This window comes from Geotrypetes seraphini, chromosome 11 (genome assembly GCF_902459505.1).
Source record: "Geotrypetes seraphini chromosome 11, aGeoSer1.1, whole genome shotgun sequence".
Lineage (NCBI taxonomy): Eukaryota > Metazoa > Chordata > Amphibia > Gymnophiona > Dermophiidae > Geotrypetes > Geotrypetes seraphini.
The window spans coordinates 112576835-112601718 of NC_047094.1; the positions used below are offsets into that span (position 1 = coordinate 112576835).

Below are 24884 nucleotides of genomic sequence, written 5' to 3' on the forward strand. Positions count from 1 at the left end.
TGGTCCTTCTTCTTTCTCTCTCCCCCTGGCTCCCCTCTTTATTTCTGCCTTTCTTTCTCTCTCCTCCTGGCCCCCCTCTTTCTTTCTGCCTTTCTTTCTCTCCCCCTTGACCCCCCTCTTTATTTCTGCCTTTCTTTCTCTCCCCTTGGTCCCCCTCTTTCTTTCTGCCTTTCTTTCTCTCTCCCCCTGGCCCTCCTCTTTCTTTCTGCCTTTCTTTCTCTCCCCCTTGACCCCCTCTTTATTTCTGCCTTTCTTTCTCTCCCCTTGGTCCCCCTCTTTCTTTCTGCCTTTCTTTCTCTCTCCCCCTGACCCCTCTTTCTTTCTGCCTTTCTTTCTCTCTCCCCCTGGCCCCCTCTTTATTTTTTCCTTTCTTTCTCTCTCCCCCTAGCCCGCACAAAGCCATCGTGCCGATTTCTCCACTTCCACGATTCTTTCCCTACCCTCACCCCCAAGCCAGCAGCCGATTTCTCCCTGCTCCTTCCCCGATGTCCTGATGTCCTGAACTTCATCGGGCAGCAGCAGCATTCACAATTCACTGCTGTTGCCCGCTTCAGGCCTTCCTCTCTGTCGGGTCCTGTCTTCATGAAAACTGGAAGTAGGCAGGACCCGGCAGAGAACAAGGCCTGAAGCCGGCAACAGCAGCGAATTGTAAACGCTGCTGCTGCCCGAAGAAGGTAATGGAGCACCGAGGCAGTCCGCTTCTCCCCCCTCCCAGCCGAACCCCCGCTGATCCTCCTATCTCTCCCCCCCGTGAACCTTTCCGACCTTCCCAGCGAGAGCAGCAAACCTCCTTCGCGGCTTTCTCCTCCCTCTGCCGCGTTACTGATGACGTCATCAGTGATGCGGCAGAGGGAGGAGAAAGCCGACGCTATTGGAGGGAGGTTTGCTGCTTTCGCTGGGAGGGTCGGAAAGGTTCACTTGGGGGGGGGGAGAGATAGGATGGTCAGCGGGGTTTCGGCTGGGAGGGGGGAGAAGCGGTCTGCCTTGGTGCTCCAAGGCCTGGCGCCATTACCTTTTTCGATAATGGCGCCGATGCTGCTTTCGCTGGGAGGGTAGGAGCGCGATAGGGACCGGGCCAGCTGTGCACCCCCCCCCTAAGGCGGCACCCGGGATGGACCTCCCCCTCGCCCCCCTTGGTACGCTACTGCCCTGGGGAAACAGCCTGCAACAAGATCGCGCGATGCCAGAGATCTTTGCCTGCTTCGGCTGTTTCCTCCGCCGCGGTCCCGCCCCTCCTCTGACATCAGAGGAGGGGCAGGACCGTGGCGGAGGAAACAGTCGAAGTAGGCAAAGATCTCTGGCATCGCGATCTTGCTGCAGGCTGTTTCCAGACGCGACACCCGGCGCAGGGGGGGGGAACTGGACCGGACCGGGAGCACCCCCTCAGGGCTTGGTACCCGGGGCGGACCTCCCCCCCCGCCCCCCCTTGGTACGCCACTGGGGGAGAGGGAGGAGTAGTGGGAAGGAATGGGAGCAGAAAGGATAACAGGTGCCCCCATCAAGACACCACCTGGGGCAGTCCAAGCCCTGCCATCCCCTTACTATGCTACTTGTGAGAGCATTAGCCAGCTATTGCATCATACTTACTGCACACAAACTGGCCAATGCAGAGTTTACGTGGGCCCACTTACCGCCTCCTAAATAGGAGGTGCCAAGATAGTTCTGTGTTAACATGAAACAGGTACCACTATTAATTTGAATGTTAACACATGGCCTGCAATGAAAAATAGTGAGGAATGGTCTAGTGGTAGATCTGCTGCCTCAGCACCTCTAGGTTGTGGGATCAAATCCCAGTTTCTCCCTGTGCAAGTCACTTAATTCGCCATTACCCCAGATACTTATCCCCTCCCCCCCTTTTTTACAAAACTGCGGAAACAGTTTTTAATACAGGCTGGCACGCTGAATGCTCTGCACTGCTCGTGTTACTCATAGGAATTCTATGAGTGTCGGGAGCAGCGCAGAGCATTCAGCACACCAGCTTGCATAAAAACTGCTTCCACGGTTTTGTAAAAAGGGGGGGGGGGAGGGGAATAAGTACTTGTACACATGTAAACCACTTTGAATGTGTAACCACAAAAAAAGCAGTGTGCAAGTTCCATTCCCTCCACCTTTTTGGCATAATGTTAGTTTTGGACTTGCCACTGCATTCAAATTCTTTGGCATAGCCTGTTAAACCCCTTAATGCATTTTAGTAGAAGGGTGCTTAAGTTTTCTGAGAGCAGTTATCGGACCAACCTATGTTACTGGTTATAGTAGTTGTCTATGGTGCCCTATTCAAGGTTGCTATACTGACATTTCACCCCGTTATCACACTGTGGCTTTCATCAAGGTATAGAATAGGGTATAATACAATATTGAATGACAATCAGGTAAAAGCAAAAGATGTAACTGATACAAAAACTTCACACCAATGTTATTCATGACACCTGTAAAATAAAAAGAAATAATAAATGCTATATACCTACTTTTGGCCCACCCTGAATGTGCTATGTAGAGGTCTGAAAACGGATACAGGTCCAGTGTGAGTGGGACAAGTTCGATAACGCATTAAAACGACAGCTTTAGCCGAGTTCAGCAAGCAAAGCGAAGGAAAACGCCTGGCCGAACAGGTAACATTAAACCCCGCCTACAACCCAAAGAAAGGTCCCGCCCGATTCCCGCTGAAGGCAAGCAGGAAGGCGGGGCTTTAACTCTTTATCCTATCGGAAGGGAAACGGGGCGTGGCCTGGAAGAAGTAGGCGTGGTTGTAGCGCGCCTTTTGCCTCGCTGCGTCGCCGGCGGAGAAGGGGTTTCCGTGTGATTCGGACAATGCGTTTGAAAAGCGTTCCGGTTCTAAACCGTTGCTTTCTCTCCTGCACAATACCTGCAAGGTGAGGGGCGAGACTAGGCCAAGTGTTTATAGATTTATTTATGTGATATAGACCAAACAAACAAAGTATCAAGTGTATGCATTAAATGTCAAGTAGGAGAGGAGTTTTCTGCCTGTTGCCTTTTTGATGTTTTGAAATCTGCCACTTCGCCTGCACCTTAAAGCAGGAACAAGATTAAGGGAAAAAACATTCCTGAACTGTACCTGGTCCTTTCTGTACTACATATTATGACACTCAATTACATTTTTTGAACTCTAATACCTATAAAATTATTATTGATGTTATAAGAGGAAACATTTGCATAGGAATGGAGTTAAATTGTGTTTGACCTAGATGATTTACTTAAGGGACATACTAAGGCAGTGGTTCCCAACCCTGTCCTGGAGGACCTCCAGGCCAATCAGGTTTTCAGGCTAGTCCTAATGATTATGCATGAGAGAGATTTGCAAATAATAGAAGTGACAGGCATGCAAATCTGCTCCATGCATATTCATTAGGGCTAGCCTGAAAACCTGATTGGCCTGGTGGTCCTCCAGGACAGGGTTGGGAACCACTGTACTAAGGCACAGTAACAATTTGAGTGCAGACCATTGTATACCTATAGGCCAGGGGTGTCAAAGTCCCTCCTCGAGGGCCACAATCCAGTCGGGTTTTCAGGATTCCCCCAATGAATATGCATGAGATCTGTTAGCATACAATGAAAGCAGTGCATGCCAATAGATCTCATGCATATTCATTGGGGAAATCCTGAAAACCCAACTGGATTGCGGCCCTCGAGGAGGGACTTTGACACCCCTGCTATAGGCTGTATGGAACTTAAAGTGCATTAATTAATTAGCGCACCTTAGGGCCCCTTTTACAAAGCTGTGGTAGCAGTTCTGCCACCGTAAATGCACCAAAGCCCTTTCAATTCCTATGGGCTTTGGTGCATTTACTGCACCAGCATTGTGACCGCCGCCTTTTGAAAAGAGTGTCTTACAAACGTGGTAGCGGTTTTTAGATGTACCGTGCTTCCTTGATGAGCATCATGTGATTTCAAAGGGTAATAAAGATTTGTTTGTACAGGAAACAATAGGAATACATTTTCTTTCACTGAAACTATTGCTTCCCACAAGTGTTTCTTTGTATTTCATATTATGACTACTTCTGTATTTCCTTAATTGAAAACTGAGAGTTTCGCATTCATTAATGTTTGCCAAGTTAATGGTTGAACTGCTTGGATCTCGCTTTTAGCTGTGCTGCAATGCAAGTAACAACAACAACAAAAATCTGTGTTAATTTTAATCTAGCATTTTAGCTCACATAAGGTAAACCATGCATCCAAAAAAAAAAAAAAGATCTGCTTTGGGCCTGACAAAAGACAGAAAACTGAAAGTGCTGATCATTCTACTGTATTTTCAGAAAATGGATTTAATTTTGTTGGATTAGGTTCTTATTGAAATAGGTGGGAATCTGAACCAATTGAAAAGAATTAGTAAGCAGATTTTCCTAAAGGCATCTTTAACCAGCTTCTAAAGGCCAGTAACAGATTTCTGGCAACTGGATAGAATGGCAGTAGCCATTTAAGCAAGAAGGATGGTTTCTAAAAACAAAGCAGAAAATATCTTAGTTTTACCTGATCAACCACAATTAGTTGACTACCTCGAGTTCCAGGATGTTTATACCTATGGACTAAAGGGGCAGCTGCTTCAGGCCCCTGCATAAAGATGACGAAGTCGCAGATAACAGCATTTCCAAATTATTGGGGATGTCAAGCATATATATATTAATCCCCTCCCTGAGCACAATGAAGGAGCTTGCTTGGCTGGCTCTTCTGTACTCAGCCAACCTGTTGCCCGTTGTTAGATTTAGCCCTGAATCCATTTGCTGCTGGTGCATCTTTTCTCCATGGTACTGCATTGTATTGGTGCATATTACCACTAGGGATCATGACTGCAGCTGGCTAGGCACTGCTACACAGCCCATGCTGCTAAAAAAAAAAAAAAAGTCTAAAGAATGGCTGTTACTGCTTTCCCCTCAATTGCTCAACACAGATGTTAGGCATCAGAGGGCCATAGAGGTGCACTGGGTAAGTGACAGGTGTGTGGATGTGTTGAGGCAGGTAGGGCAGAGTGGATCTCTTAGCTCTCTGTTGCAAGGATAAAGGCCAGCAGCAGGTCCAGGAAAAGTCCTCCCACTCCCCCAAGAATTTACTTTGTAGCTGGTCAGTAATATCTAATGGTATGATAGAAGATAGAAAGGAGGGACTATCTGTATGATTGGAATTCTTATAAATACAAAATATAATACACCAAGGGCTCCTTTTTTCTAAGTGTTTTTAGCGCACGCACAAAATTACCATGCGCTAAACCATGCGGTACACTTCTAGAATAATGCCAGCTCAATGCTGGTGTTAAGGTCTAATGCACGCGGCAATTTAGCTATTCCACGCGTTAAGGCCCTAACGCATCTTAGTAAAAGGAGCCCCAAGTTTAATAAACAGATCTATTTAAATACTCAAAAACTTGCCCAGAGCCCTATAAGTGGCTAAAGCAGCCATTATTCCAACTTACTATAAATGTTAATATTATTTGTCTTTCTAAAGCCATCATCTCTTCCCACTTAATTTTCCCTAAAATTCTAGATGTGATCTTAGACTGCATGTTCATTTTAATTGTGTTATGTGACACTTGTGCCTTTGGATACTAGGAGTAAAAAAAAAAATCCATATCGAAGAGTATCTGTTTAAGAAAGGAAAGGGTAAACATATGTGGTCCTTAGCCATGAAACTGAAGAAAAATTGAGATCAGTTTTGTAATAACATAGGTAGGGCAGGATTAATTCATCGAGGGCCCCTAGGCACACAAATTTACTGGGCCTCCCTGCCCCACCCTACCCCACCATGCGCCCAGGCGAAAACAGGAAGCTGCGTCAGAGGGAAGCTTTGGGCAAGCATCATCGCTTGCACAATTACAGTTCCCGTTGCCTTTCTTACCTGCGTTGCTTGCTTGTCTTGCTTTCCACTGTACTAAGGGGGGGGGGGGCCTGCGTTGCCGATCGATGCTGGAGGGGCCCATCACCGTTTGGAAAAAACAATGTTGATGCCCTCCTTCATCGGGCCCCCCTAACCATTTCAGCCCTAGGCACGCGACTACTTGGCCTATTGGTTAATCCTGCCCTGAACATAGGGATCCTTTTACTAAGGTGGGCTAGCCATGTTTAGCATGTGCTAAATCCTAACACGTCCATAGACTATAACGGATGTGTTAGCATTTAGCGTACGCTAAACATGGCTAGCACGCCTTAGTATAAGGACCCCATAGTAAATGATGACAGATAAAGAGCACTGGTCTTTGACCTAAGGGCCGCTGCATGTCATGCAAATACGGAATCCCGCAAGGATCTATACTATCTTCTTTACTTTTCAATATTTTTTTATCACCTCTTCTGACGGTTTCACAATCTATCGGTTTCACTACATTTGCTTACGCGGATGATGTCCAACTTCTCCATTCTATCGATTTAAATAATAAGGAAGAATTAGCTCTCATTAATCACAAATTGGAAAAAATTAAAACATGGTTGGACGTCAATAAACTTTCATTGAATATCAATAAAACCAAATTAAAAGAAGGTCCGTTAAAAGAAGGTACAACACTCCATTGAAATTTGAATCTACTCACATTAAAATTGTTTCAACTTTAAAACTTTTAGGCGTTACTCTTGACAGCAAATTTTCATATCATTCTCATATCAGCACAGTTGTCCAGAAATGTTTCTATAGATTAAGAATGATTCGTTCCCTTTCTAAGTTACTGAAAGCTGCCGCATTGAAAACTCTAATTCACTCATTGGTTATTTCGTGTTTAGATTACTGTAATGCCCTCTATAAGGGTATCACAAAAAAGGAGATCAGACGATTGCAGATCATTCAAAATACCGCTATTAAAATCATTAGCGGGGCAAAGAAATATGATCACGTCACCCCTCTTTTAGTCGACGCTCATTGGCTGCCAGTCAAATACAGAATTAATTATAAAATTTTACTTTTAACATTTACAACTAAAATGAATAATCAACCTGGTTTTATTAACAGTCTTTTAATTCCGTATGTAACAACAAAATCCCTTCGTTCCACTTCTCAAAATCTTTTAGTTATACCATCATTAAAATCAATAAATACTTTACACACCAACAACTTTGCTGTCACTGCCCCTTCACTTTGGAATCTACTGCCTATAAATCTCCGTAACGAATTAGATATAAAACAATTTAAAATAGCATTAAAAACATTTCTATTCCGAGACGCTTTTTGTTAAATGGCCACTTTCTTTTTTTTTTTCGACAATTTTTTACCTAACCTACTGTTTTAGCCTTTATGACTTATCTATCCTATACTTATTGTAGTTCCTCCCCATCTGCCCTTTTGTTGCCTTATGTTTGAGTAAGTCATTTGTCTTCCCTGTTTTAATATGTTTAATTTGTTTTTGTGTAATTTTATTATATTAACCGCTTAGAAGTTGGATTAAGCGGTCAAACAAATTTTTAATAAACTTGAAACTTGAAACCACTGGTGTGACCCAGCAGCGACAATTCTTATGTTCTTATGGTGTTGTACACCATGAGGTCTCCATCCCCAAAGGTGTGAAATAAGTAGTATGAGTCAACCAGTCTCCCATATTACGCAGGAAGCAGGCCGTATTATAAAGCTTTATATCCGGAAGCCTCATCCAGCTACAATTTAGCCTTCTTCCCACCCCCTCCCCAGCAGAAGCGGGCAAAAAGACCATTTAAACATTGCGTCCTAGTAGGAACAAAGGCAGGGATGTCGACCATTGAAAGTGAGATTTTGTAACGGCCAATAAATGGGAGACATTAAGCTCATATAAGGTGGCAGGGTCTGAGCCCAAATAGATACCCAGGTATTTAAAGAAATGTTGGGCCCGCCATAAGGGACAGCGGAAAAAAACCCTTGGAGTCCACCCTGGTAGCGTTGCTAAATATTCTGATTTAGTCAGATTTAGTTTAAGTCTGGAAAAATCCCCAAATTCAGCAAAGATTTCCAGTAATGCTAGCAAAGATGTTTCAAGATATGTAATGTGGACCAGTAGGTCATTGGCAAATATGGAAAGTTTGAACGTTTCAGACCCAATGGAGACCCCTGATATATCCAGGGTACTCAGTATGTCTCTGATGAGAGGATCGAGTGCTAGAACAAAAAGCCATCTCCCTGCATGTTTAAACTCTTCATAAGAGCAAAAGAACATAAGCGTTGCCATACCTGGGAGAATGGTTTAGAAAACTGAATAAATAAATACTTAGGACATACTGGCAAGATCCCAAGAGTAAGCAGATTTTATGCTGCCTATCCTAATAATAAGCAGCGGATTTTCCGAAGTCTATCTTAATAATAGCTTCTGGACTTTTTTCTTTTAGGAAATTATCCAAACATTTTAAACCCTGCTAAGCTAACTGCTTTCACTTCCAGAAAAGCTTGCTGTGCCTCCCCCCTAAAATGATATGCTTGATAATAAAATTCATGTAGCAATAATGCCATTTTAGGGTAAGTGCATTACTCCTGGCTTTACACACTATCATAATGCAATACATTGTTACTGAATATAATGTTTAATTATAAACTTGTAGCAAAGATCCCTGTGAGGTATTGATTTGCAAAGATTAAGCTACATTAATATACCCGGGTATGAGTTAGCCATAAGAGGGGTAAAAAACAGTTAGGTTAAAAGCTCATTTTATGGTTGGAGTAGGGCACTTTGCAGCTGAGCATTGCTAATACCTAGGAGTAAATTGTCTTTTCTTAACCCTTAATTATGGAATCACAAAAAACATTATCTTCCAGATAATTTTCCAGTTTACACCCATATTATTACTACTATTACGTCTAATTTTAATATGGTGTTATTCTGATCCAGTTGTAGAAATACTGGGGTGTCCCCACAGTAGATCCTTAATTACAGCCTATGGGGAAAAAACAACAACAAAAAAACCCCCCTTTAAATCTGATTATTGGGTTTACCTGAAGATGGCAGCACAACTAAACAGGACATTAATAGTCATTTCAAGCTAAAAACTTTTTTTTTAATTTGTTGTTATTTTTAAGATTATCCCCCCCCCCCCTTTTTACAAAACCGTAGTGCGCTTTTTAGTGCCTGCCGCAACGGTAACAGCTCCGACACTCAGAATTCCTAAAAACTGCACTATGGTTTTGTAAAAGGGGAATATACTAGTGCTACACATTGACACTCATTTAAAAAAATTTTAAATATCTGAATCGGTATGGATAATCTAATCTAATCTAATCTAATCTGGGATTTGACTTTCAGTACAATTTAAGAGATACAATTTACCCCCTCTTCTATTAAATTGCGCTGTGTTGAATGGCCTGCGCTGCTCCCAACGCTCATTGAATTCCTATGAGGAGCACAAGCCATTCAGCACGGCTCCCCACGCTAGAAACTGCTAGTGCAGTTTAATAGAAGAGGCCCTTAGTACATTACAAGGATGTTATATTATAAATACCTACTGTATCATTTTTTTTAAAATGCTACTTTTTACTTATTTCAAACCTGTAAACAAATTACTTCAGTTTTCATTCATTACTGAGAAGAGCCATATTTGAAAGAAGGTCACCGATGTTATAACAGGCCCTTTAATCTCCCTTGATTCAAACTGTGTGTAATATATATAAACTATAGGACCAAAAGCATTCAGTTGGTTTGATAAAATTTGTTGCTTTTGTTTCATACCCAGTGTTCCCCCTGGTTGAGGGAAATTGATAAAGAGCAGGGTAAAGATTTTTAAAAATATGAATAGAAACATTATTTATTTAAGACACTTGTAGCCTGCATATCAACAATCTAGGCATATAACAATGATACATAATTAAAACAAAACATTACGTACATAATCAAACAAAACAGAGCAGATTATTAAAATAACAGCACACAATAAACAACTTACACATGTGCCTTAAAATAAAAAGCCAAACAATTACAGTGATACCTTGGAATCCGAACTTAATCCATTCCAGAAACCCATTCGAGTTCCAAGACAATTTTTCCCATTGAAAATAATAGAAACTGGATTAATCCGTTTCTTGGTCCCACAAAACCAGATTTTCAAATAAAGTTAACAGTAAACACACAGTTTAAATTTTCAGATCTCTATAGCAGCTGCATAAATAGTAGTTTGAGAGCAATCTGCTCTCTGATCTAATTTGAGAGATCTTATTGTAAATTCACCCACGTTTCAACCGCCCCTCTCTTTCTTCCTGTTTTCACTTTCAGTTCTTTCAATCAATGCCCCCTGCAGCAGATTCCCCACTTGAGCTCAGCGCAGGATTAATTCATCGAGGGCCCCTAGGCACACAAGTACACTGGGCCCCCTGCCCCGACGCACCCCACACAAGTACACTGGGCCCCCTGCCCCGCCCCACCCCACCATGTGCCCAGGCGGTAACAGGAAGCTGTGTCAGAGGGAAGCTTTGGGCAAGCAGCACCGCTTGCACAATTACAGTTCCCATTGCCTTCCTTACCCGTGTTGCTTGCTTGTCTTACTTTCCATCGATTGGGGGCCCGCCCGCATTGCCGATCGATGCTGGAGGGACCCATCACCGTTTGGAATAAACAATGTTGATGCCCTCCTTCATCGGGCCCCCTGACCATTTCGGGCCCTAGGCACGTGCCTACTTGGCCTATTGGTTAATCCTGCCCTGCTTGGGCTATCAAAAGCTTTGCATATCATGCCCAAAGCCACTTTCCCTCAGTCCCGTAGGAAACCCCGAACGTGTTAAAAATTCACCTGCCTGAGGCACACAAAGGAGCAAGATGTGCAGGGAGGGTAGAAGGGAAGGTTGGCAAAGACCAGGTCATCTTATCTGCACCCAGGTTGAGGGAGATCCTGGCCTCGGCGAGGTATGGGGTGTCGCTTTTCAATCGGACTCTCCTGATGGGCTGGCGGACTGTCTCCTTCTCTGAAGATGTCGCCATTAATGGGTAAGCACATGTTAAGGATCGGAAAGGATTTGCAGAGGAGTGCCAGGAAGCTATGTTCGGATTCCAAAGCAGCGTTCGGATTCCGGGACAAGAATGAAGAAAAAGAAAGTTCGGATTGCAAGTCGTTCGAGTTCTGGGGCGTTCGGATTCTGAGGTACCACTGTACAAGATTACAAAGTAATCAAATTTGAAAAGGCAGATAAAGGCCAAATGGCCCATCCAGTCTGCCGATCCACAGTAACCATGATCTTTTTCTCTCTCTAAGAGATCCCACATGCCTATCCCATGCTTTCTTGAATTCAGACACAGTCTCTGTCTCCTTCATCTCCTCCAGGAGACCGTTCTACGCATTCACCACCCTTTCTATAAAAAAAAATATTTCCTTAGATTACTCCTGAGCCTATCACCACTCAACTTCATCCCATGCCCTCTCATTCCAGAGCGTCCTTTCAAATGAAAGAGACTCAACTCATGTGCATTTATGCCACGTAGGTATTTCAACTTTTCTATCATATCTCCCCTCTTCCGCCTTTCCGCCAAAGTATACATATTGAGATCTTTAAGTCTGTCCCCATACGCCTTATGATGAAGATCATGTACCATTTTAGTAGCCTTCCTCTGGACGGACTCCATCTTTTATATATCTTTTAGAAGGTGTGGTCTCCAGAATTGTACACAATATTCTAAATGAGGTCTCACCAGAGCTTTATAAGTATAATTGTTAGGCTAGGTATAACCACAGTTTACACATTGTGTATGCTTAAAAATCACTTACTCCTTGATACACTGTCCTTGCTGGGATTCCAGAGTTCTGTTCTCTCCTGGTTTTCTTACTCTCTTTTCCCATCACACTTTCAGTGTATGCAATGATGGATCCTCCTCCACTGCTCTCCCACTGTCAATTGGTGTACCTTAAGGCTCTCTCTTGGACCTTCTCCTTTTCTCCATCTATACCTGCTCCCTCAGTGCACTGATCATCTCCTATGGCTTTCAATATCACCTGTATGCCGATGACTCCCAAATCTACCTCGCCACATCAGATATCTCTACAGGAATCCAGGCCCAAGTCTCAGTCTGCCTGTCCGACATTGCCCCCTGGATGTCTCACCACCATCTAAAACAGAATATGGTTATGATTGAGCTCCTTATCTTTCCGCCTAAACCCACCTTCTCCTGTTCTCTATTTCTGAGGACAACACTCTCCTCCTTCTTGTCTTGTCAGCTTGCAACCTTGGGGTCATCTTTTGTCTTCTCTACTCAGATTCAACAAACCGCTAAAGCCTGTTGCTTCTTCCTCTATAATACTGCCAAAATCTGACCTCTCCTTGGTGAGTAGAGAATGACACAGTGGATGTTACCTGCGAGTAGCTGCGGGTAACCCGCCAAAATGGTGGAGGGGGGAAAGGTGCTCACCGCAAGTACAGGGACAAGGCCATCCACCACCCCATGGAGTGGTGAATGCCCTTGTCACCGCAGTTAAGGGAGGGAACACGTGCAGTCCCTTCCCTCCTTCCTACCTACCCAAATCTATCTACCTCCCTCCCCCTTACCTTTGCGGTGCGTTTTAAGGTTTGTGACTTGTTGAAAGCCTCCAGAGCGTATGTACATTCGCGTGAGTGTGTGGGCAGATACTTCTCCGACGACGCAATTTCTGGTTGCGTCGGAGGAGAAGCTTCCTACCACACATGCACATGACTGCACAAACACTCTGGCGGCTTTCAACAAGGTACTTAAACCTTAAAACGCGCTGTGAAGGTAAGGGGGGAGGGAGAGAGATGCACGGACCGCAAAAGGGGTGCTGAAGGGCAGTGAGGTGCGAGAGGGAAGGGTGGATGCTACGGGGAAGGGGCAGTGAAGGGGACGACGGGGACAGGGCGATGAAGGGGACGGTGGTCCTGTGACAGGGCAGTGACGGGGACAGATTTTTCCCCTGTGTCATTCTCTATTGCTGAGCACACTACCAAAACCCTTATCCACACTCTCATCACCTCTCATTACCTCTCATTACTGCAATTTGCTTCTCTCAGGTCTTCCGCTCAACTATCTCTCTCCCCTTCAATCCATTCAAAATTCTGCTGTACGACTTGTATTCTGACAGAGCCGCCATAAACACATTACCCCTCTTCTCAAGACATTTCACTGGCTCCCCATCCATTTCCATATACAGGTCAAACTCTTCTTACTGACTTACAAGTGCATTCACTCTGCAGCCCCCCCAATATCTCTCCTCACTTATCTCCCCCTACGCCTTTGAACGCCGTTCATCAGGTAAGTCCCTCTTTGACCGCATTGACTCCATTCTACCAAAAATTACATTGGCTTCCTTTCGAGGGCAGAGTTCTCTTCAAGTTTGGATGCCTCTTCTACAAAACTCTACATGGCCTACTGCCTAACTACCTAACTGTTCAGTTCTTGTTCTCATAGCCAAGCTACTTCACACTTTTCCAATCATTTTCTACCTTCCCTTCAGTCAAAGGCTGTACTCCAGAAAAGATTCATTAAACGACTCTTATCATACCAAGCCGCTTCCATGGATCTTGAAGTGGGCCAAATAGTTAGAATATCAACCTCATATATGCATTTTAGAAAGCTATTAAAAACCCATCTGTACGTAAAAGTCTTGTAATTCCTCCAAAGCAGCATATTGATTTGAAACTATTGTTAACTTGTTGATGCCAATGTTCTTTCTATTGTAGGTCACTGACAAAATATTAGAATGCATTATATTGATATGTTTTAGAGAGGGAATTGAGAACAAATTTTGACTGACCGAGCGAAGAGATCGTTGAGGACAATAAGGAATCAAGAGCCTGTTAATGAAATCTGGCTGGCCACTAGTTCTGGTTTTGAAGGTCAATAACATTATTGTATATGCAATTTGGTATTCTACTGGTAACCAGTGGGCGTTGATCAAAAGGTATATATTGCTTATGTCAAACAGCCATGTGTCTCTCTCAAGGTGCACTTGACTAGGAGTGTCACTGCTTGGTCTACTCTCCATACATTTTCCAGATTTTCCAGAGTGGATGTAGTGGCTTGGGAGGATGCCGCTTTTGGGTCTTCGGTCTTGTGAGCACTAGACCACACTAGACCTCAGCCACTGCTTTGGTACGTCACCACACATACAGAATCCGGAGTGGATTCAACTGAATGAAAGATTAGGTTCTTACCTGGATAATCTTCTTTCAATTAATCTACTAAGGATTCTGTATGGCCCACCCTCTGTATTGCCTTCTCTCTGCCTCGGATATTTCTACAGTCCAAGCCTGGATTTTTTTTTCCTGCCAGCCAGATGTCTCTTCGCTAAGAAACTCAGTATGTATAAGTATATTCCTTAGCCTCTGACTCCATTACTGTTGGTGCCTGTTGCACATAGTAGGTTGTTTCTCTGTGGCTGTGTTTCAATTGTTATGATGTTTTATTCTAATTTTTTTCTATGTTGCAGAGCAGACCAGAATTGCTTGTTGTTGCGGGGAGTCTCTCCATTCCCCTCCTCTTTTGTTCTAGTGGAGCTCAATTGCTTTGGTACTAATCTGTACTGTGGACTAGGCTCCACCTCTATAGGGGAGGTGCTCAAAGTTGTAGTTCCTCTCTGCAAGCCAGTTCACAGGAAGGGATAAATCACCACATGTACAGAATCCGTAGTAGATTAATTGAAAGATTATCAAGGTAAAAACCTGCCTCATTTGTATAAGTCAGTAGGAGCTGAAAAGTGGGTCTATATGCAAAAAACACAGATGCTGAATGATACAGCCAGTTCTTTCTATTAAGTGTGGGTTGCTTTTTTTGCATACAATAATGGTGGTTATCTAGTGAGTGTCATGGTGTTCGGAGCTTAACGGGGCCTTGTGAAACTTTAGTATAGTCTATTCTGTTTCTAGGCCCCTTCGAAAAAAAATCTTATTTGTTTGAGTATTTTGTTGTTATACTTTATTTATTTATTCAATTTTCTATACCGTTCTCCCAGGGGAGCTCAGAACGGTATGCCTAGATTGAATTATCTTTCCAAGCTCGAGCATAAGGCAAATTAACACATTTTAGATGCAGTTGGTAGGTTATACATTTTCTTCAGCAAGAACCTGAGTTCTATCTAATGCAATAGAGGGAGAAGCAGAATTTGAACCCTGGCTTCTCAGGTCTCATTCTGCCTCTTTAACCACTAGATCAGAGGTAGGCAATTCCGGTCCGCGAGAGCCGGAGCCAGGCCAGGTTTTCAGGATATCCACAATGAATATGTATGACACGGATTTGCATGCACTGCCTCTTGAGATGCAAATCTATCTCAAGCATATTTATTGTGGATATCCTGAAAACCTGACGTGACTCCGACTCTCGTAGAATGGAATTGCCTACCATTGCACTACTAGACTATTTCTTCTTCTGTCATGACAACAGTTTTTTTTCATGTTCATAAGGGTGATCTTGAAAAATATAGGTATTTACTTAATTAGTCAAAATGTAACACGATTAGCATAAGCATCTTTTTGTTTTGCCTTAGTCATTTCCTCCTGCTTCTTTAAGCTTCCAGCTGAATCAGAACCAGATCTAGGATCTGGAACCAGAAGCTTTTCTTTATTCCCAACTACCTGAGAATTTGTTTCCTGTTTTATATTCTGTCCCAGCTCACTTAGCCAAGTTGTCATGGTGACAGATCACAGTCGGAGGCGATGCATCAGGCCATTCTTGATACTCTGCATTCCTGGGTTTTCAATTCATCCATTTGGTGTCACCCTTGTGCAATGACTGGGGCTTTCTCTTTTCCCTTATTTCACTCTTCCATTCTTCTCCCCGCTCCCAAAGCAGGAAGTGTGAATGTTGCTTCTGATCTGGAGAAAATCAAAACACAAGACCTCCATTTGGCAGTGCACAAGACTGACATTATTATCACGCTGACCCAGATTTTGGGTCTAGTCTAAAATAAGGAGAATGCTGCCCTCTGACCTTGATAGAAATGTATAGTGATGCACTTCTACCAGGTCTGCTATATACTATTTGTTTTCTTTTCTGTTAATTTTTGTATACACTTCTCCCTCTGTATTCACTGTGATAGGGGATTAACAGTACCGCAAATACAAAAAAACCGCAAATAACTTTTTCATATGTTATTCGCTGTTTTCTGTTGAAAAACCATTGTGAATATGGTGAAACCACGAATAACATGGTGGGAGACCTGGCCTGTTCCTGAAGGAGAGGCAAAACACGGTGAAGAAAGTGCTGGGAATTGGCAATTTTCTCTGTAAACGCTTGGAATCGGTGATTTCTCTATGCAAGCTGACATAATTTGGGGGGAGGAGCCAGTAAGCTAAAAACTGTGAATAATCGAAACCTCGAATGCTGAAACTGAATATGGAGGGAGAAATGTATTTTCTAGCATCCAGCAGAATTATTTAACTTTTCACTTCAGGTATAAACGTAGATTGTAAGCTCTCCTCAGTGTAACTCACCTTGAATGCAGTACTTTTTGACCCCCACTACTATGAGCCTTATTTTCAATTAACCTGGTGGATTTTGGTAAAGCTGCAGGTAACAGTTTCCTCCTGAATGCTCTAATCGTGCATTGACTCTGAGTTTGGCTAATAGGTGCTGTTTTTGGATATTTACAGAGACTCTAATTCAGGGGTGCCCACACTTTTTGAGCTTTGACCAAGTCAAAATGATCTACCAACAATAAAATAAAAAAAACAAACAAACCCCACAGAGCACACTGAAAGGCAGAAAAAAATGTTAATTATCATTCATATTCCGGGTTTTTTTCAAAGGCAGATGACTCTATGCAATGTCACCTCAGTAACAACCATACAAAAATAGACAAATATACCCTCTCCCTTTTTACTAAACCGCGATAGCAGTTTTTAGCGCAGGGAGCTGCGCTGAATGCCCCGTGCTGCTCTTGACGCTCATAGGCTCCCTGTGCTAAAAACCGCTATTGCAGTTTAGTAAAAGGGAGCCATAGTGCAAAATATAGACAGCAGATATAAATTCTCAAAACAGACATATTTTGATCACTAAATTGAAAATAAAATCATTTTTCCTACCTTTGTTGTCTGGTAATTTCATCAGTCTCTGGTTGCATTTTATTCTTCTGACTGTGCATCCAATATTTCTTCCCTTCTTTCAGCCTCCTGTATGCTTCCTCTCCTCCAGACCTCATTCTCTCCCCCAATTTTTTTCTTTCTTTCTCCCTGCCCCTTCTTTCTTTCTGTTTCCCTTCTTTCTTTATCTCCCTGCCCCCCTTCTTTCTGTCTCTGTGCCTGCCCCCTTTCTTTCTTTTTCCCTGCCCTCCCCCAAGCCACTAGCTTTGCTGCCGCTGCCGCAATCGGGAAACAAGCTCCCAAGCCACCGCCGCTCCAAGCTCTCCCTACAGAAGCGTCGCGCTGACCAGCATTCCACTCCCCGACTTCAATTCTGCCGTTGGAGAAGAAGTTCCGGGCCAGTCAGGCAGCAATTGGCTGGCCCAGAACTTCCTCTCAGATGTCAGAATTGACGTCGGGAAGTGGAATGCTGCTCAGTCCAACACTTCTGCAGGGAGAGCTTGGGGAGGCGGTGGGGGACGTCGAGGAGAGGAAGGCTGATTGGCCTGGTAGATTAGGACGGCAACACGAGTTTATCACGGAGCCTGGGATGGGCTCCGCAATTAACTCGCATTCCCGATCTACCGGTCGATCATGATCGACGTATTGGGCACCCCTGCTCTGGTTTCTCTGTAATGGCTCCAACTCTCTGGAACGCCCTCCCGTTATATCTGCAAACAGAAAAATCCCTGAACTCATTTAAGTCTCGCTTGAAGGCTTATTATTTCAAAATGGCATTTGAACCTAGTTCTTAATAGTTTGTCACTTCGCAACTTTTGCCATGACTTGAGACTAGGGAGTCTTTTATCTCTGCAATATTTTCTCATAATTCTGTCTCATAATTTCCTTTGTAATTTTTTCATATTACTTGTGATCAGGTAGTCACTATCTTACACTTATCTTTTCTTTATTCTTTCTGTATCCGACCCTCTTGTTCCTATCCTGCTTGGGCTTTTTTCCTTAACATATTGTAAATCTTTCTTGTCCTTTTATGTCTGGTTTGGTTAATTTGTTTGTGTACATTCCCCTTATGTTTTTATTTTAAATATTGCCCATTGTTTTTATTAATTGTACACTGCTTTGATTTGACTTTTTGTTAAAAATGGCGGTACAGTAAACCCCCTGCGACTTTGTGGTTCGCGAATTGCAGACTCGGTAATTTGCGGTATTTTCCTACCGCCTCTTCCTGGTACTAAAGACAGGCTGCACCAATCAGGGGCTGGCTTTGATATGCTATCTGGCGTGTCAAAGCAGTTCCTGATTGGTGTAGACCTGATTTTACTGCCAGGAAGAGGCGGTCGAAAAATACTGAGAATGAATGTCAGCAGCTGTCGGCGCCCTAGCTGCCTTCGATCAGCTCCTAAACTGCATTTGCGGTTTTTTGAAATTCTTGAAGCTGGGACATTAGATAATTTGTTATTCTATTGTCCATTGATACTTGCTTTTTGGAAATCAATATGGGGGGGGGGGTCAAATAAATAATTTGGTAGATAATCCAGGACATTATCTTATGATACATTTTGTTTGGCATGTCAATGAGGGCTAAGAGCCAAATTTCCTCTAATAATAAGATTCTACTTATTATGACAGGGGTTGCCATACAACAGATTACGTATAATTGGAAAAATTGGAATAGGCTGAACTATAGCTTTTGGTGGAATTCATTATGTCATATATATAAAATGGAAAGGGTACTAGCTATGCAGCAGGGGAATTTTGCAAAGTTTCAAGATATTTGGGAGCCATTAACAAGATACTGTAAAGATTGAAAATAATTTTTTCCCCTTAAATATGCACATTCAAGGTGGAAGGAGGGGGTGGGGAGAGAGATTGTGGTTTTCTTATGAATGCAATTATTGTTTTGTTATAATTAGTTATCAATATTATTGGAATTATATATGTACTTCTTATTTTAATTAGGGGGGAGGGGGAGGAAATTATTGTATTTTGAATTGTTTATGTATTTAAAGTGCATTTTCTCTAGTGTTTATGCTTTAATTATTTGTATTGCACTATTAATGTTTGAAAATCAATAAAGAATTATATTTAAAAAAAAAAGAAATTTGCAGGAGTTCCTGGAACGGAACCCCCGTGAATTTTGGGGGAGTACGTATATCAAATAAAATAACTAACTGTAACTTTCCTCACCCTCGTGATTTGTGATTTCTGCACCAACCCAGTTTGGGTTGACCTGAGAAAGTAGTGCTTTAGCCCACAAACTAAACCCAGGGCTTTAACATTGTCATTTAGCCAGTGTTACTAGCAACAAAATCTGTTTGTTGCAGGTTGGGGAGACCAAACCTTTAGATTAAGCAGAAATCTTTATGAAACTAAGTTTATAAATTACGCAACTTTTTCACAGATGCACTCCTATGTGTGGATGACAGAACTCAACAGGGATAACTCTAGCCGTGCTGTTACTACAGTGTGCTAAACTAGCAGACGGACGTCAACATGAGAAGGTAAGCAACTATAGCCCTATTGTTATCATGATTCTGAACTTTGAATGTATGATTTTCTTATGTGCTATGCCCATGTTTATGCAGTAGAATATGAAGGAATTTTAATGTTTTGGGCGGGTCCTGTGCTAATCTTTTCAATTGTGCGCCGGATTTTCAAGAAATAATGCAGGAGCACTTACTGCCTTCTGTGTAATAGGCGCTGAGGCCCGGACTTAAAACAGCACTGGAATTGGCCAGCGCCAGTCACACTCAAAGTATGGCGTCGTTTGGAGAATCGTGGTCTGCGTCGAAGATGGGCTCCAGAAATGAAAGCCAGGGTTTTTACAGGTCTACATTTCTGGCGCCTATCTTCGATGTAGAATCATGCTTTGTGATATCGAATGTCAACCCCGCCCATAACCAGGTCTTTTTTTGATGTTTGTTGTCGGTAAGTGTCTGCATAGATGCGATTCAGGCACGTTTTTTTGTAAGCACCTCACAGCGCCTATCTTTTTTTTTTCTTAATTAGTTTTTAATTGGGTTTTAATGGCACAGTCAATTACTGCACCATTAATGGCCAATTAAAACACTTAGGTGCCATTCGGGTCGTACCGGCGACTTCCAAACGGTGACATTTTGAAAATCCGGGCCTAAGTGCTCCCACATTAAGTCTCCTTTGTCTAGTTAATATGCACTAGCTCAGGGATCTCAAAGTCCCTCCTTGAGGGTCGCAATCCAGTTGGGTTTTCAAGATTTCCCCAATGAATATGCATTGAAAGCAGTGCATGCACATAGATTTCATGCATATTCATTGGGGAAATACTGAAAACAAGGAGGGACTTTGAGATCCTGTGACTAGCTGGATAATGCTTCCATGCCTGTTACCCATACATGGCAAGCCCTTTCCTGAAAAAATTAGAAAACCCCCCATGCAGTTAGCATGTACTGACAGGCAAATTGCCACAAAACGCTTTAAAGCCTTTTTCCCCATGTTAAAACATGCAGAAATGCTTAACATGCTCCAGAAAAAGGGTCCCTTTGTTTGCAGTTGCCATTGACTTGCAGTATGGTAAAGGGAAATGGTTTTTGATGGTATGATTTACACAAACAGGAGATTCTACCTCCTCAGGGTAGAACAAAGAGAAGCAAAAGACGTGACCTTGGTGCTCAATCTTTTTATTCGTTCAAGACCTTCTAAATATAAATAAATGAATGCTGGTTTGGAAGGATGACCTTGAAAAGCTAATCAGCTGTGCATAAGAGCAATGCCATATCTCCACTTTCTGTTTCACTTTCTGTTTAGTGGAGATGCGGCATTGCTCTTATGCACAGCTGACTAGCTTTTCAAGGTCATCCTTCCAAATCACCATTCGTTTATTTATATTTAGATTGTTTTCACTGTATGAGGAGATTTGAAAACAAAGTACTTCTCATTGAGGATAAGACCTCTGAGGCAGGCCATAAGGCCGAAACACGTACGTGTCGGGTCTTGAGTGAATAAAAAGACTGAGCACCAAGGTTGCCTCTTTTGCTTCTCTTTGATGGTATGATTTGCCACATGCCTGGGTGGACCATGAGCTGCATTATAGTGCGTTTCCAAAGCACTGTTTGGAAGCAAAAATTAAATAGTCAATAGCCATTGGTAACTGAAGATATTTTATTATCTACAAAACCAAGAAGTCTTTCATTTTTAAGCCTGCCTATGGAAACCCATCCTCTGAAATACTATCCGGACATAAATGTAGATTGGTGGTGGTGGTTGTTAGGTGCCATCGACTCATGCTTGAGTCCTAGCGACTTGATGAATTGCGGATCTAAAAAGAAATCGGTTTTCTGCTAGTCCGGTAAGGTCCTCCAGTGTCATTCCCACGGTTGTTTTCAACATGTCCAGCCATCTGATTGCAGGTCGCCCTCTTCACCTGGTTCTTTTGATGTAGTTATTCATGAGGTATCAATACAAATATTTCAGGTTAATTGTCAAATTCATGTAGCTGAGCAGGGAACGTGAATTACATTTTGATTGCTTTTAAGTTTTGTTAATCGTTTTGATCAGAACAAGCTAGGAAGTATACAAAAAGTTAATGAACTTATATAAAACTTATATTGCAGAGAGTTGAGAAGAGGAGGAAAATTTCTATAGATCTGATATGGTGGGTAGGGCTGGCAAACAGGGTGGTTGCTCTTGGCTCCCATGCCACAGGGGGCCTCAAGTGGAAAAAAGGAATAGCCTATAGGTGAGTTTGGGGGCCCTCTCCCCAGTTTCTGCTCTGGGCCCCCTGCATGTCTCATCTTTCAGAAATTGTGTAAATGGAGGGGGGGGGGAGTAAGGGGTAGGTAGGTACATGAGATATTATCTGGGTCATAAATATACATTGTTTCAATAAACACTTTTGCCAGCAATTCTGAAAAAAGTCTGTGATGTATCTTCTTTAAAAGGAAGGAGGATTAGATGAACAACGGTATCATTATAGCCTAGTCTCAAACCTGTTTTTATGGCAAGGCTGACAGCTCTGACAGAAATTAAATAAATAAAAAAAAAAAAAAGACTAGATGATGGATGATGATATGTGTTTGCTTGTCGACTATCAGCCGCACTTTGAGTTAGTTTGCACTCAAAAATAAGCACATTCATTGCATTGATTAGCAATTCTATCTACTTTAGTTTCACCGTTATAATTATCCATACATAGCTTAAAGAACTTTAAATAAATAACACTCAAATTTAATTTTTTGTTGGTGTTGCAATTTTATGATTTTAATGATAATGTACCACGAAAAATGTTGGCTCTATTTAGTGTGCCGCAAAAAACATTTGCTCTGTTTAGTGTGCCAGAGCTAAAAAAAGTTTGAGAGACACTGCTATAGAGGTATCTCTTGTGCAGCCTGGAACTTGACAGTATTTGTCTTCCTCCAGCAGATGATGCAAGTTGGACTTCTGCAGCAGGATTCTTCCTCAGGCCTGGCTCTCCAGGGTGCAATCTGCAGCCTTTGGTCCTATGTATGAGCTTCTGACTATAGGGGGTTTTAGGGATAGGTCTGTGGACCTTTGCTCTGATCAGGTAGCAGGAAACGATTCCCCAGTACCAAGTCTTGCTGCAAACTAGGACCACTGCCATTGGAGATGAGTAGCCTTCACCCCCCCCCCCCAAACAAATAAAGAAATAAAAGGAAGAGAATAGAGGTTGGAAGCTGGATCAATAAAGAAAATAAAACAACAAGAACAACCCAGTAAGAGATCTAGCAAGACAGAGCCAGCACTGGAAAGTGCTGTGTTTTGAAAAGCTGTCCAGTCGTCTGGTAACCCTATGCATGAGTATAAAAAGAGAATCATTGCAGGGTGCAGCTACTTCTGGTTCTGGGAAGTTGAGTTAGTCAGATGCAGCATGGCAGCAGGAATTGGAGGGAGTCCACACCTACGAGCAGATGTTGTAGGGCAGGGGTAGGCAATTCCAGTCCTCGAGAGCCAGAGCCGGAGCCAGGTCAGGTTTTCAGGATATCCACAATAAATATGCTTGAGATAGATTTGCATCTCAAGGAGGCAGTGCATGCAAATCCATCTCATACATATTCATTGTGGATATCCTGAAAACCTGACCTGGCTCCAGCTCTCGAGGACCGGAATTGCCTACCCCTGTTGTAGGGGCATCTTTGGTGGAAATGGAGGCCACATAAGGATCTGAACACAGGAGCAGGCACAACGTGGTGTGGTTCCAAAGGAGCCTCCTGTCTTGCCCCTAAAGCTCGGGTCCCTGCTGGAGCTCTGTTTGAAAGCTGTTATAGAACTTTTAGCCTTTAATTTGTGCAAATAAGGATTGTCTGCCTGCAGAGTGCCTTGGAGACTGTGCAAGGACAGGGTCTAGTGTGGAGAACAGCTGACCTTCAAAGAGGCCCAGGCACTTAGAAGGTAACAGGGTTTCAATCCTTTCCTTGTCCTTGGAGCTGGAGTTCTAGTGCACAGAGGCGGATGACGTGGCAAACCCACTAGGTAGTTTTTTCCCCTTTATCCTGGAGGAAGAAGAGGAATTCTATGTTATCAAGAGCCATAAACATTTTAAATTCTCAGTCCATGAAAAAATCTCTATTAACCTTATAATCTTGTGATTTCAGTCCATTCAAAATAATAATAATCAAAAATAATGTACTTATCTGAAACTGTTCAAACAATCCTCCAGCACCGCTTGGACTGTTGAAGGTAAGCTGCCACTTCAGCTTCACAAGCCCCAAAATATTGAAAACACCTGCTGTATTAATGGGAGTCCTGACAAGAACACCTTGATTCGCCACTCGGGCTGCTTCAGGGGACCCACTTTAAACAAACCTACGCTGCTCCTTGTGACCCTGGCCAAGTCACTTAATCCCCCATTGCCCCAGGTACATTAGATAGAGTGTGAGCCCTAGGGGACACCTAGGGAAAAATGCTTGGTACCTGAATGTAAACCACTTAGACTATTGCCTATGTCGTATATAAATAAAAAAATAAAATAAAATACTTAAAAAGTAATCAGATCAGCGATCAAAGACATTGCAGCTCAATGAAAATGTCCCCAATTCCATTTTTGGTACCACATCTAACAGTGACAGCAAAAATTGCTTCTGAAAAGGCTCAATAACCCTATCAAGGTACAGTTTTTTATCTAGCTTCTCAGCTGCCACCTCCTGTAACTGACAGACCAAAGGAGAGTTCCTGGAAACATTGTTAACTACCCTATCTGTAAATGGTATTTGAAAACGTTAGCTGACCTGTACCACTTGATACTGGTCTAGCCATGTCTCTATTGCTGAAACTTTAACTGAAGTAGACGCAAAAACAACAGACTGTCTCTCCTAGGCTGGAGTGGCACCATGCTTCAGGCACCCTGTGGCACAAATGGAGCAGATGTATCTAGATTTACAATTGTGAAAGAGATATGTAGAGCAATTAAACTTCCATAGGTGAGATCTTGGCTACACCCAAATTTTGACCATTCGCAGCCCCAGTACTGACCCCAGAGACCCTTTATATCTCAACCTCACCTTAACATTATGTGTATCCCAGGACAGGTGCTTCTTCTTCTCCATCTTCTCCCTAAATGCTTCATCGTAATTAAGCTAGCACCAGTCTTATTGCACCTGGTAGTGTCAGCATAAGCCAAAAGTATGACGGAGTACTTACATCACACACTAGGCAACCACAGGAATGACCTAACCCAGTTCATGGTAGTCTTAGAAACCGTCTTGGACTTTCTGTCTCCCTCCTTCACATTTTTCACCTAGCTCCCCTCTTTTTCTTTCCTTCCATCAACCTGAAATATCTATCCATTTTCACTTACAAATATTGTGTTACAATGCTTTGGGAACTGACTCCCATAATTCCATATTGGCCATGAGAGCAGAAGGCTGTCCTGACCCTGCGGAATGACCTCCACTAGACAGAGAGGAAGTGGAAAAAGATGACGATGATGATGACCCAAAACTACTACTCTACCTACATTAACTCTTCCTCTTCCCCTTTCCTCTCTCTTCCCTGCT

The 24884-nt window shown here is 42.8% G+C and overlaps 2 protein-coding genes across 2 annotated transcripts in view; one reads left to right on the plus strand and one right to left on the minus strand.

Moving 5' to 3' along the window:
- Positions 1-2655, minus strand: part of LOC117369305 (translocating chain-associated membrane protein 1-like 1) — an 86423-nt gene extending 83768 nt beyond the window's left edge. The window contains exon 1 of the mRNA XM_033963702.1: positions 2466-2655. The gene's annotated coding sequence lies outside the window, so the exon portion shown is untranslated. The remainder of the gene's footprint in view (positions 1-2465) is intronic.
- Positions 2656-2732: 77 nt separating this feature from the next.
- ZMYND8 (zinc finger MYND-type containing 8) overlaps positions 2733-24884 on the plus strand; it is a 191582-nt gene continuing 169430 nt past the window's right edge. Inside the window, exons 1-2 of the mRNA XM_033963697.1 lie at positions 2733-2870; positions 19298-19397. Of these exons, the coding sequence (XP_033819588.1) occupies positions 19390-19397 (8 nt within the window). The 5' untranslated portion in view covers positions 2733-2870; positions 19298-19389. The remainder of the gene's footprint in view (positions 2871-19297; positions 19398-24884) is intronic.